The following is a 22,323-nucleotide window of genomic DNA, read 5'->3' as shown; positions in this document are numbered from 1 at the left end:
TCCTCACTGTGTGTGCCCTGCACTGCACTGCGCTAACTGGTGATTCATGCGGAGGCAGGTCACACGTTTTTGACATGGGAGACTCTGCAGGGAATCAAATCATAATTCTCTTTCCACCTCCTCATTTTACCACGCCCTCGCATGTTCTCTGGCAAAGTTCAGACAGACGCACAACACAGTCGTTATGGCTTATCATCCAATCACTCTCAAGGTATATCAAAGTCAACATGCTGAGTCATAGTTGAGTCATACTCGAATAGCATAAACAAATAACTATATATATATACTATATTTTTAATCTTCGTCAGTCTGTTGTGACGAAGGCAACTGTCTTGTGGTGGTACCTGTTAATTAATGGATGTGCCACAGAGCAGAGGGCCTCACTCAATGGTGTTCCTGTGGAATAAGGCCTACAGTCAGTCTCCCACACATTACAGAGCCTGACAATTTATATCTCAACACCTACTCAACTCAGGAGTCACAAACTGTAAGATCCTGAGTGTAAATGTAACTCTTGAGAGTGCACAAAAGGATTCTTCTGATTAAAATGAACACTCAGGATTTTAGTGCATGTGGACCAGAGCATGCTGTTGAGATTTTAAGTTTATGATTTAAGGGTCAAGGAATATATGGATCATATATAGAGCTTATCTTTTCAGCATTACCATCAGTTTTGATTGATTCCTATTTCGCCCAGTTAGGGCATTAATGTAGTAGTGGACTATAAAAGTGGAACCAGAGAGAGTGTTCGTTGCTAAAGCAAATACAGCCTATCATAAAAGACTCCACCTTAACACAGTGAAAGCATTTAACATTTATGATGGCTGGAGTAAGTGGGACAGATATCTTAAAATGGATTATTCATATAAATCCAATTGTATTAAAGCACTTAATTAATGTTCTGATGTTTACAACTGTGTTACGCACAATTCAATGTAAAAAAATCCATAACAATATAATAAACCATTCATTGTATGTCACACATTTGCAATTGTTACTTTTGTGTTTGTACTGGTAGCAGATGCAGGCTAATTAAAATCTGTTTCCCATAAGACATCATCGGTTGGAGGGATTATCTGAACAGCCAACCTGCTGCCGTTAACCAGAGTAGAGCGAGGCAGTAGGGATGGGCAATATTATCGATATCACGATATATCGCGATATTTTATTTCGCGATACTGTATCGATACTCCAGTATCGATATCGCGATAAAAAAAAAAAAAAAAAAAACTTTTTTTTTTTTTTTTTTTTTTTTTGCTTTTTCAGATACAGGCTTTATGAAAAACATTCAAAGAACCTATCACAGATCTGCAGCTACTCAATATGTAGTGTATATATAAACAATATGTAGTTGTGATTTATGTATATATCGCAATATATCGCAATATATCACAATATATCGCAATATATCGCAATATATCGCAATATCGTGATACGACCCAAGTATCGTGATGCGTATCGCAATATAATCGTATCGTGACCCAAGTATCGTGATACGTATCGTATCGTGAGATTGTTGCCAATACCCATCCCTACGAGGCAGTGTGTAGGTGGTGAAATAATCTGCCTTCACAGAATCCTCGGATTACTGCTGATAATGTGGACCTCCCATAGTGTTGTTACCTTTGCCATTATTTCCTTAGATTTCAATCAGTTCCAAGAAAATAGCCTAACTAGTCATATCATCCACACTATGGAGAGAGGGCACTACATATTGTATTCATCTCCCCCCACACACACACACACACACACACACACACACACACACACACACACACACACACACACACACACACACACATTGCCTTATTGTTGCTCCACTGGTGTGCCCAAGGAATGACAGTCACTCCTCGATGAGGATACGAGGCCACTGAAATTGAGTGAGTAGAATAAATCAGGATGGGTCCGAGGGACTCATCTTTCCTTTCAGGCAATATGTCACCCTTTCCAGTAAATGTTTCTGATCCTCCTAAAGAACCACAGTGCAAAGCTTTACGCTTAGATTGTTTTCTGACTGATGTGTTTCCTCTTATAGCAGAGTTTGAAGTAGATCCTTTTTTCAAAGAGCACCTTCAGTTCTCTCCTTGCCTCTGGCAGAAACAGATCACTCACTTCAGATGCCATGCTTGAGGTAATCATCATGCAGTAAAATAATGTATAAAGTCCTGGTCTAATGTTAGAGCAGGCTCTATTTCTCTGTCTATTTCTGTCTTTATTTCCCCATGTCCTCTGCATGTCACTGTGGAGCTTGCTCGCATACGTATGTATATTATAGGCATCGATTCCTCTCAGTATCTTAACTGATCAAAGAGAGTGCTCTAAGAACGAAACCCTGTATCTGCCGATGGAGTAGCTCTGTTAAAATGTGTCTCATCTCTAGCTTAGCATTAACCTGCTTTGCCCCCCCCCCCCATCTGCCAGACATCCTGGCCATGAAGAATACCTCAGATTAGTCAGGAGCTAGTGATGAGAGAGTTTAAAATATCCTCATTGATCAGGTTTTGACACAATATCTTATGACAGCATATGATGATATTTTTATCAAGAAGAATGATGAGAATGACATAAGATGCTCAGTAGTTTTCAAGTCAAACCTGTAGGCTTAATTCAATGTCATGTTTTATGACAAATGCCAGTGACAAGGCGTGACTGAAATCGCAAGACATTGATTATCTATACAGCGTTCTATTTATATGAAGTCTATCATATACAGTGGTTTAATAGCGGCTTTATGTACTGATACACACTTCCACCGCTTCCACCCTGTTGCGGTTTCACACTGTGCCTCTCTTCCATCCAATCACTGATCCTCTTTAGCACAGTTTGAAGGAAAGTGACATGGCGGCCTCCAGTGTCATGTCTCACACGTCATGTGTGTACAGCCGGCTGGCGGGCAAAGATGGGTGCTCCTTTTTAATGGACCAGTCAACGCCTTGGCACTCTCAAAGGCCCCCTGTCCACTGCATTCCACGGGATTAGTGTGGCAGTACCACAGCCCTTCAAAGCCAGGCGTCATCACTGCACATCGTCCTTTTAGCAGACATCTGCCCTCTGAAGCCAAGCTAAAATTAGATCAACAATCTGTAATTAAAAATGGCTGAAATGTCTTGGAAATATCTCATTTGAATTCAGTTTCTCAAGACCACGTTCTTTCGAGTGCCAATTGCCTACTTACCGTGCTTTCAAACCTATGTATACAGTGTGATGCTGGGTAGTAAAGTGGTGAGTGGTCGGTTTCACACTTCCAGTACCTTGCTAGTAGCTGTTAGCACTTCTTCAGAGACTCGTAGGTCCTTCTCACATGTGTGAAATGTTAAACCATGGGAGTTTCATTGGATTTTATGAGTGGCCTTGCCAGCCCCCACCCCTGTGCAACTGCCCCATAACCAGATCAAACATAACCATCTCTTTTCAAGCCCCCAGCAAAACCTCAATTCTGGGTGGGGTTTCACTTTGTATTCTCTGAAGTGCCTGTAAGTAACGCATGTGTGCATACAATGTTTATGGTGGTCTCTCTCTGCTGCTGCCTGTGTGACATTTCTGCTGAGTGGGTTAGGATGCAGCGCTCAGCTCCTGCTAGAATTGATGGGACTTCTCTCTCAGCCCCCAGTCTGTGACCAGATCAGCAGGGAGTTAATGAAATTGAATTGATTTTCCTGCGCCTCGTCCATGCAGTGTTTATACTGTAATCTGAGGATGAAAACAGGCAGAGAAAATGCATTACATTTGCTCATTTATTTGAGTTTCAGCCTGTGGAAGTGTATGTACAAAGGTAATTCTTACCTTTTTAATACACACCTTTTAACGGATCCTTCCCAAAACATTGGGAATTATTTAAACTCGGTGAATCACGTAGACCTGTCTATTTAGCCGGTATTGTATTGGGAAGAAATTCAGACACAAAAATAATTGCTTGCTAGCAGACTAAGCATGTTATGCTTGACAGTGTTTTCTTTGGTTTGAACATTGCAAAAGGACAAACTCACCATAACGAAAACCGTCCATGAGTGTTGGTTTGGTAAGAAGGCTAGCGCTGGTTTAGCAGCCCTCCTCCCTCCTTCCGATAAAGACTCCAGGATGTCATCGTGCAATCATATTTCTAGAAAGAGATAGAGCAAGGGATTTTTAAAGCGTGTAAGCGCCATCTCCCTGCCTTACACACTGTAGGATGGATTATGGCATCCCAGAGGCTGGAGCTCAGTGTGCAGATGGCTGCATCTCTCCCTCCCTCCATGTATCGATTCATCCATCCATCCAGCCATCCTCTCCTCTTCCCTGTTTTTGTGGCTTGGTTCTGTTCTGGCAAATGCCTGCTTCCTTTGTGGAGTCGCATGCTGTTTGCTAACATGGCAGTACGGAATGCTTGCATCTTAGCTGTACCTCTGGCATTGTGATGATCCTGGTGACAGTTTGGTTTGCTTGCTTGTCTCCCTTGGTTCTGCTCACAAAATAAGATGCTCTGTGTGTAGCACATGGAGCTGAAATAAAATAAATCTTTGGTAACGGTGGTGAATACATTTAAAAATATACTCTTCCAACCATTATTACTGTATGGCGAGTGTTTCTGTATCAAAACAAAACTGACATTTAGAGAAAAAAATGACATTTTGCTAACTTTTGAACATCGTAGAACTCTGAATTAGCTCACCAAAGGCTAATGTGCTCACAAATGTCGAGAAATAGTTCTAATTTCATAAACTGGGACTACGCTACGCAGTCAAATCCTCAGTGTTCATTTATCCATTTGTAACTCAGAGAGTGTGCAAATGGATCGGGCCATTTGGTAATTTTGGTCAATGTCAGAGTGGATTTCATTGTGTACCTGGATCCATTTAAAAAAGAAAACAGACTAGCCACTTGGCTTTTGTTTACATGGATGGCTGATAGCTCTGCTTCTAATGTGCTATTTTCATTAAAACATTTCCCCCCCTATTTTAGTATCATGGCCATCAGTTTCCTCAGTGAATTTGTAACATGGAGAGCAAGAGAAGAAGCCAGGGAAATGGTGCCAGACATCTACCCACACAGTGCACACAGTCTTTTGTATTGGTCTCTTTCCTACACTTGCATCATTTTCTCCTATTTTGGCAGAGTACCACAGGAAAAAAAAAATACCTCAGTTTATATAGTACCTCTACATGCTATGTACTATAACATCCATTTCACTAGTATTAAATTCAGCCACCTGATTCTTATGTGTGTGTGCCATTTAGTCACATGTAGTTTGTTTCTTCCTCTTAATGACATTGCCCTTCAGATTGTCAGCTGTTGTCACGTCACATTAAGTGGCTGCCACTGGTCCCTTTGTCACCAACGATGTCAGCAGTGGAAGTCAGATTGGATTTTACAGGTGGCATATTCTGGACAGGCATGCACATCGGGTCTGATTCATCAAGCTCAGTGGCTCACTTACCCCGCCGTGTCAATGCGTTTAACCACTTTACCCTATTTATTTTGTTGACTTGAGTCCCTTACTTCCTCCGCTCCTTTTTTCCCTCTACACCAAATGTCTTCGCTGAAAATAACCGATCTACGAGCTCTCAGAACAGGGACGCTAAAGTTCATGTGGTTAAACTCCTATAGTCTGGTATCCAACGTCTCGTTTCCAAGCACAGGATACTTCTGTTGCCTTGATATTATGACTGGCCAAGGAGAATGTCACCGCAAAGGTCAGAAGGCTTATGCACGACATAATCCTTGGTAAACCATAACTATGCACAGTAAAATCCTAATCTCATTGGAATTAAATCTCACTCAAGACGCTGTCATGGTCACCATCCACTCTGGATATATCCCATGCACATGCTAGCTCAGCTCACACATACAGGCCATAGCCACTTAAACCCCATACTGTGCTTTATTGAGCCTAGGACCACAATGGAAACAAGTCCCCTCAGGACCTTTTGTGTTCTCCTTTTCAGCGTGTTGTTACCGTCCTGCTGTTTAAATTTTTTACTAATAAAGTACTGCATTCAATCAATTAATTAAAGCATCCCCCAGAGGTCTGTATTTGTCCCTCTCCTTTTCTCCATCTACACCAAATGTCTCTTTGACCGAAAATAGCCAATCTGCTATTTTTGCAGAATGTTTGCCTATTATGACATGCCCTGGCAGAACAGGGAGGCTAGGGTTCCTGTGGTTAGGGAGGAGTTGATCCACTGATGTGCCACCAGTATGTCATCAAAAGTATAAGTTGCTCCTCCCCTTTGGGACAAACGATAGAGGGCAACCAGTGTTGCCACGTCCGCTTATTATAAGCGACTTTGGGCTTGTTTTTCTGTAAAGTTGCTTGAAAATATGTTTTTTTGGGCTTGTTTCTAAAGCGTAGTTGCTTTTTGGTCTTGTTTCCTAATGTTGTTTAAACCAGTGGTTCTTATACATTTTCATGTCAAGGACCCACAAATTAATATGTATTTGTCTGCGGACCCCCATCTGAAAATATTTTGTGTCATGGTCCCCCATACAAGATTTGTGTATTTAAAATGTTTAAATTAAGTAAAAAAACACACACACACACACACACACACACACACACACACACACACACACACACACACACACACACACACACACACACACACTAGGTTTAAAGCTCTCATGTGGCCTAGTCGCTTCTTTTGGGCTTGTTGTCATTGACCTGGTTGCTTCTTTCTCTCGCAAAATCTGGCAACACTGTCGTCTACATGCCGGCTTAAAGCCAAGTCAACGGAGGGGGAAAGGAGCTCTGTCCCTGTGGTGTATCGGCTTACACAGGTAGAAACACCACCCACACTGTCTGCCACTTCACTCTGACCTCATTTAGAGTAGAGGATGCCTCAGTCAGCACAGGATACTTACATTAGGGTATTTCTCTGCTATTCATGAGAAGGACTGACAGCTCTGCTCACTACCCACCACCCCCTCAACAGATTTTCCATCAGAGATTCTATTCACACACTCTGAAAGCTGTGTTCACGTTGACTTCATAAGAACCGATGGGAAATAAACCTGAATTGAGTCAGTTGAAGTCAATGCCAGTCTGCTCGCTGGGTGATATTGTTCTAAGCGTCTTTAGTCACAATTGTACTATCGTAAAGTGGTAGTTATCCAGCCAAGCCATTTGCTTTTGTTTGCATGTGATGGATATAGCTCGCTCTATATGCAGCTCACAGTAAATCATCTTAAAATGTTTTATCATAGACAAGATTGTCTGGGAGGTCTCTTCATAAAGGACTCTGGGGAGTTACTAAATAGACCTCATGTGTTGGAGAACCTGTCCTGTACGAACCGTGTGAAATGTGGTTGCAGGCAGTCCACTTAATCCAACTAACAGGCACTTTTGCCTTAACCGCACTGTGCTTGGAATTACCGGCTATTTTCATCATCGCCGACCACATGCACTGTAACAGTACATGCCATCATAGACATGAATTGTAGTTATTGTAGTGGTCATGTGCTATACAATAATGTGTCACTACTCCTTCATTACTGTACTAAGTGTTGGCCTTGGAATAAAAAATTAATGACTGCACACAGTCCCACCTGGATATGTACCGGTACTGGCAGATTTGGGGGGGGGGGTTAACTACAGCTAAGATTAAACAAAATTCCTGCTCCCTCACAACTTCCTGGAAGTAGAAACATATACTTGAGATCAGTTAGGCGACAAAAGGCCATGGAAGCCTACACGGCGACAGTTAAGGTTTTGCTTGTGTTTAAAGAGGTAATCCGGCTCTTTTGCTTGAAAAGAAAAGGGGTCTTGCATGAAGACCAACATAAACCTCATGGTAAGCTCTAGGAGGAGATAAGCAAAAAAAGTACCAGGCGACCCAGTCAAGGCTGCCGATACCATCTCACTCCATGAGAAAATCCTTCCTCTGGCCTGCGATTGCAGAGGTCTGTTTACAGAGTTAATGTGTCACAGACTTTCTGTGTGCCAAAAGCCTTCGTGCTTTAGATTTTTGTTTGTTTAGTGTGCCTCCACAACCCTGCCCGCTACAATTGTAAACACAGAGGGTTTGTTTGTGAGTCTCTCTCTCTCTCTCTCTCTCTCTCTCTCTGCGCCGGTTAGCATGGAGCAGGTTTCAAGGTTACCCTCCGGCCTTAACCTAATTTATACTTAGTCATACAAAGTGTTGCTCGCTGTTGCATCACATTTGTAGTTGGAAACGAGTTGATTGTGGCAAACGACACTGGCATAGTACTATGAAGCATAATGAGGATTTAAGTCTCTGAAAAGGCCTTGTTGTAGCTAGTAAGGCTGCTCGGCTGTACTCCGTTTCACGCTACACCCACAAGATTAAACCTGGGAGATTTGTCCCTCTCTCGTAGTCTTCCTGTCGGGAGTCGTATGCGAGGTGACAGAGCGTGTTGTGACGGCTGTTCTCGTCAGTATCACAGGGTGAATGGATGTCTGCTTAATCTGTGCCCAGGGCTCGAACGAAGATTTGTGGGGGAAGAGAGGGAGGGGGCAATTAAAGGGTAGGCAGAGAGGGTTTAAGAGAACAATGAAGTCTTCCCTCTCTCTACTGTACCCACCAAGCGCTTGGATGTGTATTGCAGGAAATTGCAGGCGACAGCTTTTGTTGTATTCCAATTTAGACCGTCTGATAGTCACCCTTGTCTGCATGTGTGAATGTGAGATGATTTGGATAATTAGCCAAGGTTTGGGGCCTCCTCAGACCATCTCTTGCTGATCGGCACTACACAAGGACAGCTGTAGAGCAGGCTGCTCTGTTCTCACAGTATGGGGGAAGGCACTGGCAATGAAATTTTAATGTGGTGATTATATTAAGTATGCTATCATGCACTTATATAGCACTTAGCTGTTCTATTGTTATGTCAACAGACATGTGATTAGAACACACATTTATCAGTTTCTGACCCTGGAAAGTCCCTGAGAAATGGGGCCGAATGAGTATCTGTTCTCCAAGTAGTGTCATAAACATACCGGACAAGATCATAAAAAAATGAGGCCGTTTGTGAGGCAGCTAGACAGTGTGAATGTCCCTACTGTAAGCTTCTACGGTGCGATAGTAATGTTTGTGATTCTAGTGTGGTGGGCTTGAGTTAAGATGTGATCACTTTGTATTCATTTTGAAACCCTCAGATACTCGGATCAATTGGAGGCCGGTAACTCCGGGAAGATGGATGACATTGAATGGAAGATATTTATGGCATTGTCTCCACTTTGTACTTAATTCACTTTCATAAAGAGGCAATAAGCTCTGCTAGAAAGTGTCCAGGAGAGTCAAGTTGTATTAATCAGTGGTGAGTCAAACATGAATGTGTTGGTGCAGGACTTTCTTTTTGACCGGGGAGGGAATTCTCCTGACACTGTGTGACTAGGCTCTTTTCGCTTGTCTGCCTCTCTGTGCATCAGATAAAAGCGACCAGGACTGGATGGGGTTGCTGTACCCACCCACAGCTTACATCTCCCCGATCTAGAAATGGGAGTCTTGGCACTTCCCATTTCCTCTCACTGTGCTTGTGGGACAAGCCATGGTCCCTGCACCGACACACAGGCCACAGCTGTGAAACCATTCCTGACTTATATCAAACATGATCGAACGGATGAGTCCATAATGATGGTTGAGCAAATTTACCACTACATACAGAAGAAGATGCTTCTGCTGGCGGGGCCCTCCTAGTTCCTAATCGATTGGCCCTATTTTTACAGTCCAGCGTGGCCTGTTAATTGGTCTCCAGCTCCCTGCTGACACAGTGACCCTAATGGACAAGAATTACTGCTGTCTCATTGTGCATTAACCTCCATTGCAGCATTGCCTAATGCCTACTCCCCCTCATCAACCTCCTTCTCCTTACGAACCTCCTCCCCCATCCCCCCCACCAGCCCTGATTTCACAGCAGCAGTGTCAGGGCAAAGTGCACACGTGCTCATGTGTTCTGTCACATGGGGTCGTCGGTCAGATGACACTGCAGCCTGCAGCCAACCGAATTAAAGCTCCAAGCGACCCTTGTCCAGCATAGGGAGACTGTTGCTCTATCCTAGGCTGGTTGTTATCCATTAATTGGTTTAAATGTAATTGGGGTAATGGCCAGGGGTCCTGACATCTCCTCGTTAAAAGTAATCTGTTTATCTCTTTTGCACAATAGTTTCGTTCAAGCCTAATAACCTGTGACTTTGTAGCACTGTCTTGAAAAACACAGAAAAACACAGTACAGTATCTCTCCAGCTGTTATTTAAGCTTTTGCTACTTATTCATCTGACCTCTGACCTAGCACAGCAGACAATCACAGCACTGATAACGACTCGTTAAGGCATCTCAGGGGATTAGCCAATAGCCACCAATGGCCCTTTTTTTTCTTCCATGTGTCTTTGTCTGGCAAGGTGGTGATGTCATACAGTGGCAGGGCTTGGCTCCACCCACTAACTCCAGCTTCACCTCCTTTTTTTTACCATTGTGAATATTTCATGATGTCATCTGGCTGGGGGACGCACTGCATTTCCAGAGGGCTTCCCTAATGGTTTACCGTCTCATCTGGTCCTTTTCTTAAACAACCTTAAATCAGGCCAGTGAGTGACTGTCCTTCTGAGATACTGTAGTGATGGTTGTTTGCGTGAGGTGAAACCAGATCATATTCTTCTCAGCCACACACAGCCTCACTCGTCACGCTGGCCAATCAGACATCCGTATTTCCTGAGGGAGAGCACTGCGTACAATGAGGTTTTCCCTACTTAATTCTTCAAAAAGAGAAGCAGGAAGCAGTAGTTTGACTGACAGCTTCTCTCACCCTACCATCACAATGGGCAGAAATTAAAACGCCATTGGAAGTTGTGGAGGAAAGAAAAAAAGCAGGAAAGCGCACACAGTACCCTTTAATGTATTATAAATAGACAGATCTGATCTTCTCCAGTAATGAAAAAAAAAATGTGTGTGGAAATAGATCCTCAAAGAGAGGGAACTCAGGGAAGATGAAAGTGCAATGACATAAACGCCAATGGCTCAGAGAAAGTAATCAGGCTTTATTGTGCAGCGTGTTGAGTGTGTGTGGTGTGTGTGTGTGTGTGTGTGTGCGCGCGCGTATGTGCATGTTTCTGCTTGTAAGTCTGTACAGTACGCCATACAGTATAAGATGAGTCAGAGTGCTCCGATTTAGAAAGCGTTAGACAACACAGATGGGTACAAGAAGAACCAACGGCAATGCAGGCCTGTTCATTACAGGCAGCCACGATTCCCTTTAACACGGACGTCATTCAGTCATCAGACATTAGTCATAAGGAATTCTAAATGAATGCATCCCGCGCCTATTTAAAAATGAATGACGGTTTAACGCTCGTGCTGGCTGCAGTCGGTGGTGTTGCTAACTAATGCTTTCCTCTTTTCTTTTGTTACAGTGAGGGTGTCTTCAAGTGTCCAGAAGACCAGCTGCCTCTGGACTATGCCAAGGTACAGTCGCTACTCACTGTCAGCTGAACTGTAGTGTGGAGAATGATTAGCATTTGCATATATACAAACATGAACCCATTTAAGCCCTATATATAGCAGGTGATAGGAGATGATATATACTTACTGTAGTTTAACGACAAATAGCGAAAATAGCCGATCTACAAGCTTGAACTTGTGGATTTTCAACATTGCCATTTGTTCTATTTCTATGGTGGCACAATTATGTTAATTGTCCAAGGACATGCTTCTAGGGTTTTATTTCTAGGGAAGAAAATGTTGCTTCTTTTCTTTCTTTCATAATTCTTTGAAAATAGAGAAAATTGTTCCTCTGGTTGTGAGCTTGCTATTTTCACGCAGTCTAAAAATTATATTAGAATTTTTGCGCGTCGGTTCGCTGATATAGAAAAACATTTAACAAAATATCAAAGAAAAAACACTTGTTAGAATAATAGCTAAGAAAATAATCAATAGTTGCAGCCCTACATGCTTCTGATAAACACATTGTGATTCAAATTAAACACTTTGATAAACAATTTTTGTATGTCAGCAGGGTAGAAATAGAGACAATTTGTAGAAATTGCTTTGATACAGAACCTTTTCCTAAACCTCTGCCAGTCCAACGAAAGAAAAGTACTATTCCAAATTCCTATAAGTGAGCTCTTGAGTTCTGTTTTTTCCTTCATGTCTGTTCTTTCAGAGCAGTTAATCAGATTGTGGTTCTGGGGGGGATAACAAGCCAACTATATAAGAGTGCGAGTCAAAGAATTTCACTCTCTAACACGGTTTCCCCACTGTGAAAAAAAGAATGTGCAATGCGGATAAGGGATTAATTCTACACGTTGTATGAGATTGTCTTGAGTTCAGTGAAAGCTGTCAAAGACGCAATGGACAGAAAATTATCATCTCTGTTGCTGCGCTGCTTTGGCACTGACTGATTTTGAAACCATTCCCAATATGTACTGTATGAAATTCCTCCCTCTCTGTATGAAAACTGTGTTAATAAAGTATAGATTTGTAACGGTATAGATTTTGTAACCCCCAGTTAGCAGCATGCCTGGTCAGCAGTGCTGGCTAATAATAATACACTCTCTGTCGTGATGTGCTGTGCTGTTCTGCGCTGGGCTGGGAGCAGTGAATGGCACTGGAAAAACAGGACTTCCCACAGGGTGGATGAGCTCAGCGCACACCTGTCAGACATTGTTATTTACCAAGGCCTTCACAGGCTCCCAGTCGCCTGTAAATTACCCCATGCTGGTGGTCTTGTCTCGGGGTTGTAGTAACGCTCATTACACTCTTGTCCTTAGCATCCCGTTAGTGAGCTTGCTCAGATAATGCACTTCCCGCGCAAAGAACTCGCTCAGATAATGCACTCCCACTCCCAGCGCGAGCGTGGCCTTGCTGAGAGTGATACTGGCATTTCAGCAGGAATGTGCTGCTGTTTGTCGTGTGAGAGATGTAGCGTAGTGGGATGACAGCCAACGATGGCAAAAGCAAATAGAGTAAAACGTTGAAGGGCTTACTCCCCTGATACGCCTGGGTCTAAAGTTATTAAAAGGTCGTTATTGTAGTCCCCTGCAGATTCAGAGACTGGAACAATGAAAGACTGTTTGGGTTTATTTGAGAGGATTTAACGCCAGCTCGGAACATGTGATTATGGCAGCAAACTACTATCTGCTTCAGTTTCGATGTATTTTGCTGCACAGTGTTCACAGCCTGCAAGCTGAAGTACAACCCTGTGGCTCTGCATCTCTGTTTTAGTATAAATATCTGTGAGGACATTTCTCTGCTTTACTGCCGACTTTTGCAATAACTGGCCATTACAGCATAATGAATGTGATTTATAATTAACATTAACCAGTTAAAATGGTGCCGTAATGCTTGCTTTCAATCTGACACAGCCACCCGCTGAGTTTAACGGACCCCTGTAGAGAGATGGCGTATGTGTTTTACATCAGATTTTTCTGAATATTAACTTTGATGGTTATGGCTCCCAAATAAATGGTGCACAACATTGAGATACTCTCTCTGCAGAAAGCACGTGCACACAGACAGATGAGGTGTGATTTTCTTTTTTAGAAGTTACTTTTTTGTCCTTTGTCCTTGTGTGCCAGTGTGGGCCTGTCGGTTATTACATAATCACCTAATCTCAATTATTTGAGATAATCTTAATCATTTTCTAACATTACATTTGTGGGGGTAAATAGCAGCTCTACAAGCTCACAACGTGTCACATTGCAAGTTTGCATTATGAGCTTGTAGGACTATTTCCAAATTTATTTTTAACAAATATTGCGTATACAATAATTAAATATGGCAAACTTTGGCCATAAAACATTTACACTATTGACTTTGATTATTGGTACCAGTCATGTCAGTCATTTATTTGTGTACGCTATTTCAATTATTTGTCATATTTACCCTGAGCAATATTTGTTTACAATGCTTAAAAGGAAACGGAAATGTAATTTTTTATGTTCCTATGGTCAATGTCAATAGCACAATAAATAAATCACAAGTACAATTTCATGATGGTGACAGCCCTAGATGCATACAGAGCTGTAAATCAACAGCTTAGTGTAATGTAGCGAGACAATCTGATACCTGGGCATCTCTTTATCTACAGTACCTATCCATCTATCTCTTTGTTTCTTCACCTGCATTCTCCCTCATAATAACTATGCCCAGCGGCGGACTGGCCATTTGGCGTACCGGGCAAATGCCCGGTGGGCCGCTGGGCCAGTGAAAAATATTTTCGCTCCCGTTTTAGGATTATTACGGTCATTTCCGGGTCGCGCGGCCCAATTATTAGTTACGTTAATGTTTGGGCTGGGATGCTTTCCAGCAGGGGCCTCAGTGCGGCTGCAGAGTTCATGTGCAGGACTGGTCTGAAACAGTGAAACTCCCACCCCACCCCCCCCCCCCCCCCCGTTGACAAAACGGCCCGGCGGGTGGTGGGCCGGTTCGGACCAAAATGCCAGGGCTGAATTTCGGTCCCAGTCCGGCCCTGACTATGCCAAATATTCAGAATCAGTCCTCTGTGCATTACATTTCCCTCTGTAATTAATAAAGCACAGAAATCATCATGTTAGAAATGTTAATAGTGAAAATAGCAGACCTAGATTCTCACGACGCGTTGCAACGCAAATTTTCTCCCATTTTTGCTGAATGTTTGCATATTATAACGTATTACCCAGAATAGGGATGCTAGGTTCATGTGGTTAGTAAATAAAAGCTGTTTGTGCACACTGGAAGACTCAACCCCCCGCCCTCTGTTGTTCCCCAGATCTACCCAGACCCAGAGCTGGAGCAGCTGATCCTAGCACTGCCCATCCGTTGCATCCACAGTGAGGAGGGCTGCCGGTGGACTGGCCAGATGAAACAGCTCCAGGTAACAGAGTTATTTTTTTAGGGCATTTCTGAGCCTTTATTTGATAGATGTATAATGAAGAAGAGAGTAGGTGAGTGGCAGTAAATGGTCCGGCTGACTGGGAATCAAACCGGGGACTCACTGTCAGGCATTAGAGCCCATGTGGTATGCGCTCTAACCACTCGGCTATTATTGGGACACCCCGAGGTAACACAGTTTGATCATTTTTTGGTTCTCTTTAAACTCCTGTTCCGGAGGCGTCTCCCTCCATGTTGTCATCGGTTTCCCTCTTTCATCTGCATCACTTTCTCTTACACCATTATTGTGGTGGAGTTGTGTATATCTTTAATATAGACCTAGATCTACATCGACACGTTGTGAACTTGTAGATTTGAACTATTTTAAAATGTTTTTCAAAATAGTAAAAAATGCCAAAAACGTTTAGGCATAAGGGGGAGGAAGGCAAGGTAGGGCCCCTAAAGTCTTTACCTTGGTTGTAGATGTTGTGTGTCATCTCGTGGCCTAAAAGTTGTTTTAACTGGTATTTGACATTTTTTTCTCTTTCTCCATCAGGGTCACTTTACCACCTGCGCCTTCAATGTGATCCCCTGCCCCAATCGCTGCTCCATCAAGCTGACACGCCGCGACCTACCCGACCACCTGCAGCATGACTGCCCCAAGCGTAAGGTCAAGTGTGAGTTCTGTGGCAGTGAGTTCACCGGCGAGGCCTATGAGGTAAATACCAAATACTACAATGTTTTTCTTTCTCTTTTGGATCCCAGTGAGGGTTTTGAAGTAAACAACTTGTCCAAGGCCACATTATTTTCATGCCCTCACCTGTATGAAAGACTTCCTTTGTGAACTGCATTCAGAAACCCATTCCAGTTATGTCCCTCCCACTACAGTGTGTCACTAACATCATGTGTGTTGGCATAAGGAAAGGAGATTTTACTTGTCCCTTTCATACTGTATGTGGTTTACTCGTGGGGATACTATAGATAGAATATCACTAAAACCTCAATTAGTCCCAGCCTTACCCTATGCACGCCGGCCTACGTGGCCTGTCTTCTGTATCCTATAGCTCATTAACCACTTGAACCCTAGCATTTCTATTTTGAGGCTAACATTCAGCGAAAATAGCTCATCGACAAGCTCACAACGCAATGTATTGTGAGCTTGTAGATCTACTATTTTCAGCCAAGATATTCAATGAAGAGCAGAAACAGGAGGACTAGCATAGAGCCCTTGGGGACCCTATCAACTAAGTATAGGGTTTACGCCTCCAGCTTTTATGTGGATATTTTCAATACTTTCTCAGTTTTAGATTTAATTGTTCTATACACATAATTATAAAGCCACAGGTCTCTTATTGTACTAGTTATTTTGTTAATGATAATGAATTAGTTCACATTCAGAATTTGTTTTTGTGGAGCAGCATACAGACATTTATTAATGCACACACACCCATTCAAAAAAGATTAAATAATTAAATATTTAAGAAAGGAAGGAAAACATGAATGTTTGCTTGATTTTGGAGGGATACCTCACAACAGCAGTCAGTGATTTCACAATGCGACAAATGGATTGTTTGACCCTTTCCCTCTCTCTCAGAACCATCAGGGCATCTGTCCTCAGGAGAGTGTGTATTGTGAGAATAAATGTGGGGCGAGGATGATGCGGCGTCTCCTGTCCCAACATAGCCTGGCCGAGTGTCCCAAACGCACACAGCCCTGCAAGTACTGCGGCAAGGAGTTTGTCTTTGACACAATCCAGGTCAGTTATACAGGAGTTGACACTTTTTAGCCGACACTGCCAAATGTTAAATATGTGCCAGAATGTCTTACTTGACAATTCAGTTTCCTAATCCTGTACAACCTAAGTGGACACATTTTCTCATCTCTGAAATCCACTTTAGTGCCCAGGCTCTGAAATTTGAAAGACATATGGTGCTTGTGTCCAAAGTGCTTCTCCCACCTTTGTCTTTATACACAATAAAAGCTGCAGTGTTCATTTGTCCATTTATAACTATTGAGAGTGTACAAATGTAACAACATGGACCCGTAAGGTCCATTTTGTTACATTTGTAAGAGTTAAATTAACACAGGATTTTACTGTACCTATATGTAATCTCACATGGTGATAGAGGAATGTCAGGTTGGTACAGGGTCCATGGCAGTAGAAATGCTGGTATCGAAGGTGTCAGTAGCTTGTGGCAACCATGCATGCATACTATATGTGTATGTTGCTACTGTATGTATTTTTGCTGGCAAGGTTCTCCCCTGGGAGAATAACTTTACACACATCCTGTCCATTGGCAGAACAGTTATTCACGGGCCAGAGATTATATCTCAGTCCCATATGGCTTGTTTTTATGAGACTAAAAGTTTAACGCAAGCTTATGTTCCAAACATTAAATAGCATTTTAGTAATGAACTGATTGGCAATTAAATCGCCCATGCATTCACTCATTATTGCACATATGGACATTGTCCCTGTCTGTCTCCCCCGCAGAACCACCAGTACCACTGCCCTCGGTTTCCTGTCCAGTGTCCAAACCAGTGTGGCACACCCAACATTGCCAGAGAGGATCTGGCTAACCATGTGAAGGACAACTGTGGCAGTGCCCTTGTGCTGTGCCCCTTCAAAGATGCCGGGTGCAAACACAGGGTAAGATTTTTGCACTTCAATGTACTGTGAATGTCTATTACATATTCCTTTTATTTATTCGTTTTTGCCCACGGTAGATTTCTTGTTGATGTACTTATCTTGTTTTCTGTGTATCTCTATTGGTTGTATTTGTGTGCTGTTGGGTTATTTGTCTTCTTTACAAATGATCTCATTTGTATCTCTGCTCAGCAAGAAAAACCTGTGATTCTTTTGAATTGTGTTGTGCCTGCCCTGTAGGGTGTGTTTTAATGCCTTCCAAATTCTGAAGGCACATTTTTGTCTGTTTTTGACACTGGAGTCAGAATGGGAAAACGTAGCCCAGCACTGGGCGGGGAGAAGATCAGCATGACATTTTGTGCCCTCAGTTCTGTGTTCATAATTACATGTCTTCTGAAATGCTCGATGTATAGCATTTACATTGTGGCCAAGCATGTACAGCAGATATCCTGCACAGTAAACAGTGGATGGGAGAGGGTATAGCTGATCTATACTTACAATATAAATTAGTTTGCACGTGCCAACAAGTAATAGAGATATGTGTGTGCCACCTGTAAAGCGTGGCTCCGTGACATTCAGTGCTATAGGGTCCCCCACTCATTTAATATACCACAGAGGCTCTGACCATTCACCGTGCTCTCTTTCTCTCTCGCAGTGCCCCAAGTTGGCTGTTGGTCGTCACCTGGAGGACACCACCAAAGCTCACCTGACAATGATGTGTAACCTGGTCGGGCGCCAGCGGCAGGAGATCTTGGAGCTGCGGAGAGAGATGGAGGAGCTATCCGTCAGCCACGACGGGGTGCTCATCTGGAAGCTTAGCGACTACTCCCGCAAACTCCAGGAGGCCAAGCTGCGAAACAACCATGAGTTCTTCAGTCCGCCCTTCTATACCCACCGCTACGGATACAAGCTCCAGGTGTCTGCCTTCCTGAATGGTAATGGCAGCGGGGAGGGCTCTCACCTGTCCATTTACATCCGCGTGCTGCCCGGAGAGTATGACAACCTGCTGGAGTGGCCCTTCTCCTACAAGGTGACCTTCTCCATCATGGACCAGAGTGACCCGTCTCTCTCCAAGCCCCAACACATCACTGAGACCTTCAACCCCGACCCAAACTGGAAGAACTTCCAGAAGCCCTGCAGTAGTCGCAACTCGCTGGACGAGAGCACCCTGGGCTTTGGCTACCCCAAGTTCATCTCTCACGACGAGGTCAAGAAGAGAAACTACGTCCGTGACAACTGCATCTTCCTAAAGGCTTCCATAGAGATACCACAGAAGATAATGGGTTAAGGCAACCTGATTAAGCCCTTTTACTTTTTTTTTTTTTACAATGAAGGAGACAGAGAGGTTTAAGATCGGAACTGACACTTAACCTCGAAAACATCTACATACACACTTATCCTTTCTTTTCTTACAGCCCTCTCCTCTGTAGAACAATTGGCGCTAGTCTTGTGTGGCAGGGTCGGCTGACTGGACTGGAGGACCTTTATCTACCATGGAGGAAAATATGTGTTTGGTCTGCAGAACCATCACGCTCCTTTTTTCTTATTTTTTTGTTTTGTTTTACTTTTACCCCATTCTGCAACAAAAAGCCTTGGAAATCAACAGTGCCTAGAGAGTTTATCTTAAGTTATATATATTTTTGGTTTCTGCAGTACTCTAAAAGACAATGGAAAGATGGTGATGGAATGAGAAGAGTGACAAGGCTTGGAAAAGCCTTTGCACTTACAATGAAACAAATTTGGAATCTGGAAAAGAAGTGTCATTTGATCACCTTGATCGAATTACAATGAAGCCTAGCAGACTCAGCTCAAACCCAACTGCCTTTTGTTTACATGTACTTCTATTATACTCCCTGTCATTCTTTAAAAACACATAAAGCCCTTGGTAAGAGATTACTGGCAAGATGTGTGTGCACAAACTAACAAATTATGGATCTGTCTCTTATAGTTACTGCTCCAGCGCTACAACAGTGCGTGAGTCTGTGTATTGTAGTTTGGTCCAGTTGATAATACTTAAGGAACTTATTGATGTACCAAACACACACATCTATAATCCTTTGAGGCAGTCTATCTGTTGTTGAGTCCACCAATAGAAAAGCACCTTTGTTGGTCTTTAGATTGGTAGAGCAGACCAAGACAGTCATACTTATCGGAATACATGTGCATTTAAGAGTGAAGGAAAAGCCATGTGGCCTTTTTACATGTCTTGGCATGAGGGTTGGGGGAGCTATCATCAACACATGCATGCTTCATGTGCTACGACTCGGACCACGTTTTTGTACTGTAACCTAACCTGTATTCTTGAAATCCTCTCCCCTTGATGACGTTTTGTCATTTTTGCAATGGAGGAACTGTTGAATGGAACAAAGTTGTTTTTATACACAGAAAATGTGAACATTGTTGACAATATATCCTCTAAAAACCCAGTGGTTTTAATAGGAACTCTTGGCTGTGAAGTGGATTGTTTTACATAGCCTGCGCATGGATGCTATTAAGGGACTGATTGAAACATGGCTAATGTTGTGGTCATTCTGCAGACATGGGGGTGTCCAGAGAGTAGTGCAAAGGATTGGCACGCTCAACTCACAAGACTTGGATTCATAACGTGTGCAGATTCATAACCACCTTCACCCTGAAAACGTTCAGAAATGTAAAAAGATATTAGCCAATCTACAAGCTCACAACGTGTCGTGAGCTTGCAGATCTACTATTTAACATTTTTGAATAGTGGTGAAGTGGTGAAACATGCAAATAAAAAAAGGGAATATCCACACTCACAAAATAAGTTTAAATGCTTTTGGTAATGCATAGCCGCAGTCAAACAAATGAACACTGACAAAGGCCAGAGGGCTGAAAAGTTATTTTGCGATCGTGGACGTTTCCTTTTTTTGGTGTCTAGAGCATGGTTTCCCAAACAGTAGGTCGGGACCCTTGTGTGGATCGCGGACCAATTTTTATGGGTGGCGAGTAAATACCCCTGTATTTTTCGTGTCCTACATTTTTTTTTTCCCGAAAGATTTTCAAAAACAAATCTAAAAATGCAACATTTTTCATGAGTTAAGAACACATTCGAACGTTTTTCAAAAGAATTCCATAAAAAAAAAAATTCATTAATTAGAGGGAAACAGTACTTTTAAGAAGTAGTAAAAATAGCAGATCTACAAGCTTGCATCGTGTCACATCGCGACACGTTGTGAGCTTGCTAAAAGGTTTGGGAACCACTGGTCTAGAGTGACTGCACCTGTCAACCAGTCACTATTGTATTTTCAGCTCAGCACGCATTGGGCTGTCTGCACTGGTTGGAGGGGGTGGGGGAAGCAGTCTTGTGCAATACACCCGTCTCATCCTACATCACACAACCATCAGCGAGCTGGAGGTCTCTGATTATACAGTACATTCATAATGTATGTGAATACTAATGTAAAAAAAAAAGGAGAAAAAAAAGAAGCAGAAGCACACTCTCTGTCTTTTTATTATACATGGAAATTCCTGGGTTCTTATTATAATACCAGCTGATATTTTACAGTGATTTAAAGAAGTAAGAAAATTAAACTTTTTGTAAGATTCTGTATTTTTAAAATACGTCAATGTTTTATACATTTTTTTTGTTGGAGAGTCGGGGTTGACTTTGGGAATTTTCACACCCTTTCATCTCTTGGACATTTGAATAATTCATTTGTCCGCGTGGTTTGAATCTCATATATTCTGTACGTATTATTTCCTTTTAAAAGTATTTATTTTATGGCGCCATCATGTGAGCTTGATTGAACAGATGGCACAAATGTTTTAATATGTTGATTGATGAGTGCTTGTCAATTTCTTAAATTTAAATAAAAACTATCTATTATAATTGCTTTGACAGTGATAATATTTTGTACAACTACTGTAATTATGTAATAATATCATTTAATACTGTAATGTATCCCATTTCTGGTACTTTCTACTAGCTCACCTGCACATTAGATCAGACATCCGCTGCCACTCAGAGACTGGCAGCCTGCCAGTCTCTGAGTCTCCCCGTGTTTGTTTCCATTCATTCATTTAAATCTAGCTGATTATGATGTTTTGATGGTAACATCATTCAGAATTTTATATGGGAATCTGTTTTTTATGTGTGTATCTAGATAGCTAGATATAGATAGATACTGTAAATAGATGTATGACTACTACAGCTGTTGAGTTTCACCAGATGTTACTGTGTTTCAGATGCAGTTCAGAAGAAAGAGGCTACTATTTTACATTAGATTTGAAAGAAATCTCATCTCAGCCCTTTTTTAAAGAAAAGGTTTCTAAGTGAGGTTCCTCTGTATGTTTATTTGCGTCCCATGCCTACTCCATCATCGAACTCAACATCCAAGTTGTATGACTGCTGCTGCATTACTTGCCAAAAATATGGATTTCAATGGAAACTCTGACGCTTTGAAAATGCCACATTTTCAACAACAAAACATGTCTATGGTTGAGATGTGTCTGCTCAGAACATGAGCCTCTGTCCTGTATACCTGTAGTGTCTTTGCTCTAATACCTCCAGAGATGACGAAAACAGCAGGGAGAGGAAGTGAAGCAGACTCTTGCCCTGCTTTGATGTGGTGCCAGGAGTTTGCTTTAGCTTGCAACTTGGACGATGTTCAACGTGGGGCTTTTCACTTCAAAGTCACTGAAAAGTCCCCCGGAATGACAGTCCTCTGTTCAACGTATAACTTACTAGTTGGCACAGTGTTGGAGTTACATTTACTCTCCTATGGTAAATGCAGGTGTCACTAAGTAAATAGTAATAGAACAATATAAAGGAACCATGGAAAAGCACTTTCAACCTGGCATTATGTAAAAAAAAACAAAAAAACACCAGATCTACAAGCTCACAACGTGTCACAATGAGACTCATGTGAGCTTGTACACCGC

General features: G+C 42.4%; 1 protein-coding gene across 1 annotated transcript in view; it reads left to right on the top strand.

The window, feature by feature from the left end:
* Positions 1-21,265, top strand: part of traf4a (tnf receptor-associated factor 4a) — a 32,181-nt gene extending 10,916 nt beyond the window's left edge. Inside the window, exons 2-7 of the mRNA XM_080429597.1 lie at positions 11,339-11,390; positions 14,674-14,778; positions 15,331-15,492; positions 16,369-16,530; positions 17,269-17,424; positions 18,077-21,265. Of these exons, the coding sequence (XP_080285723.1) occupies positions 11,339-11,390; positions 14,674-14,778; positions 15,331-15,492; positions 16,369-16,530; positions 17,269-17,424; positions 18,077-18,709 (1,270 nt within the window). The 3' untranslated portion in view covers positions 18,710-21,265. The remainder of the gene's footprint in view (positions 1-11,338; positions 11,391-14,673; positions 14,779-15,330; positions 15,493-16,368; positions 16,531-17,268; positions 17,425-18,076) is intronic.
* Positions 21,266-22,323: the final 1,058 nt, after the last annotated feature.

The sequence above is a fragment of the Gymnoscopelus braueri genome (assembly GCF_963280865.1).
Source record: "Gymnoscopelus braueri genome assembly, chromosome: 5".
Lineage (NCBI taxonomy): Eukaryota > Metazoa > Chordata > Actinopteri > Myctophiformes > Myctophidae > Gymnoscopelus > Gymnoscopelus braueri.
This window is presented reverse-complemented; position numbering and strand designations above follow the sequence as displayed.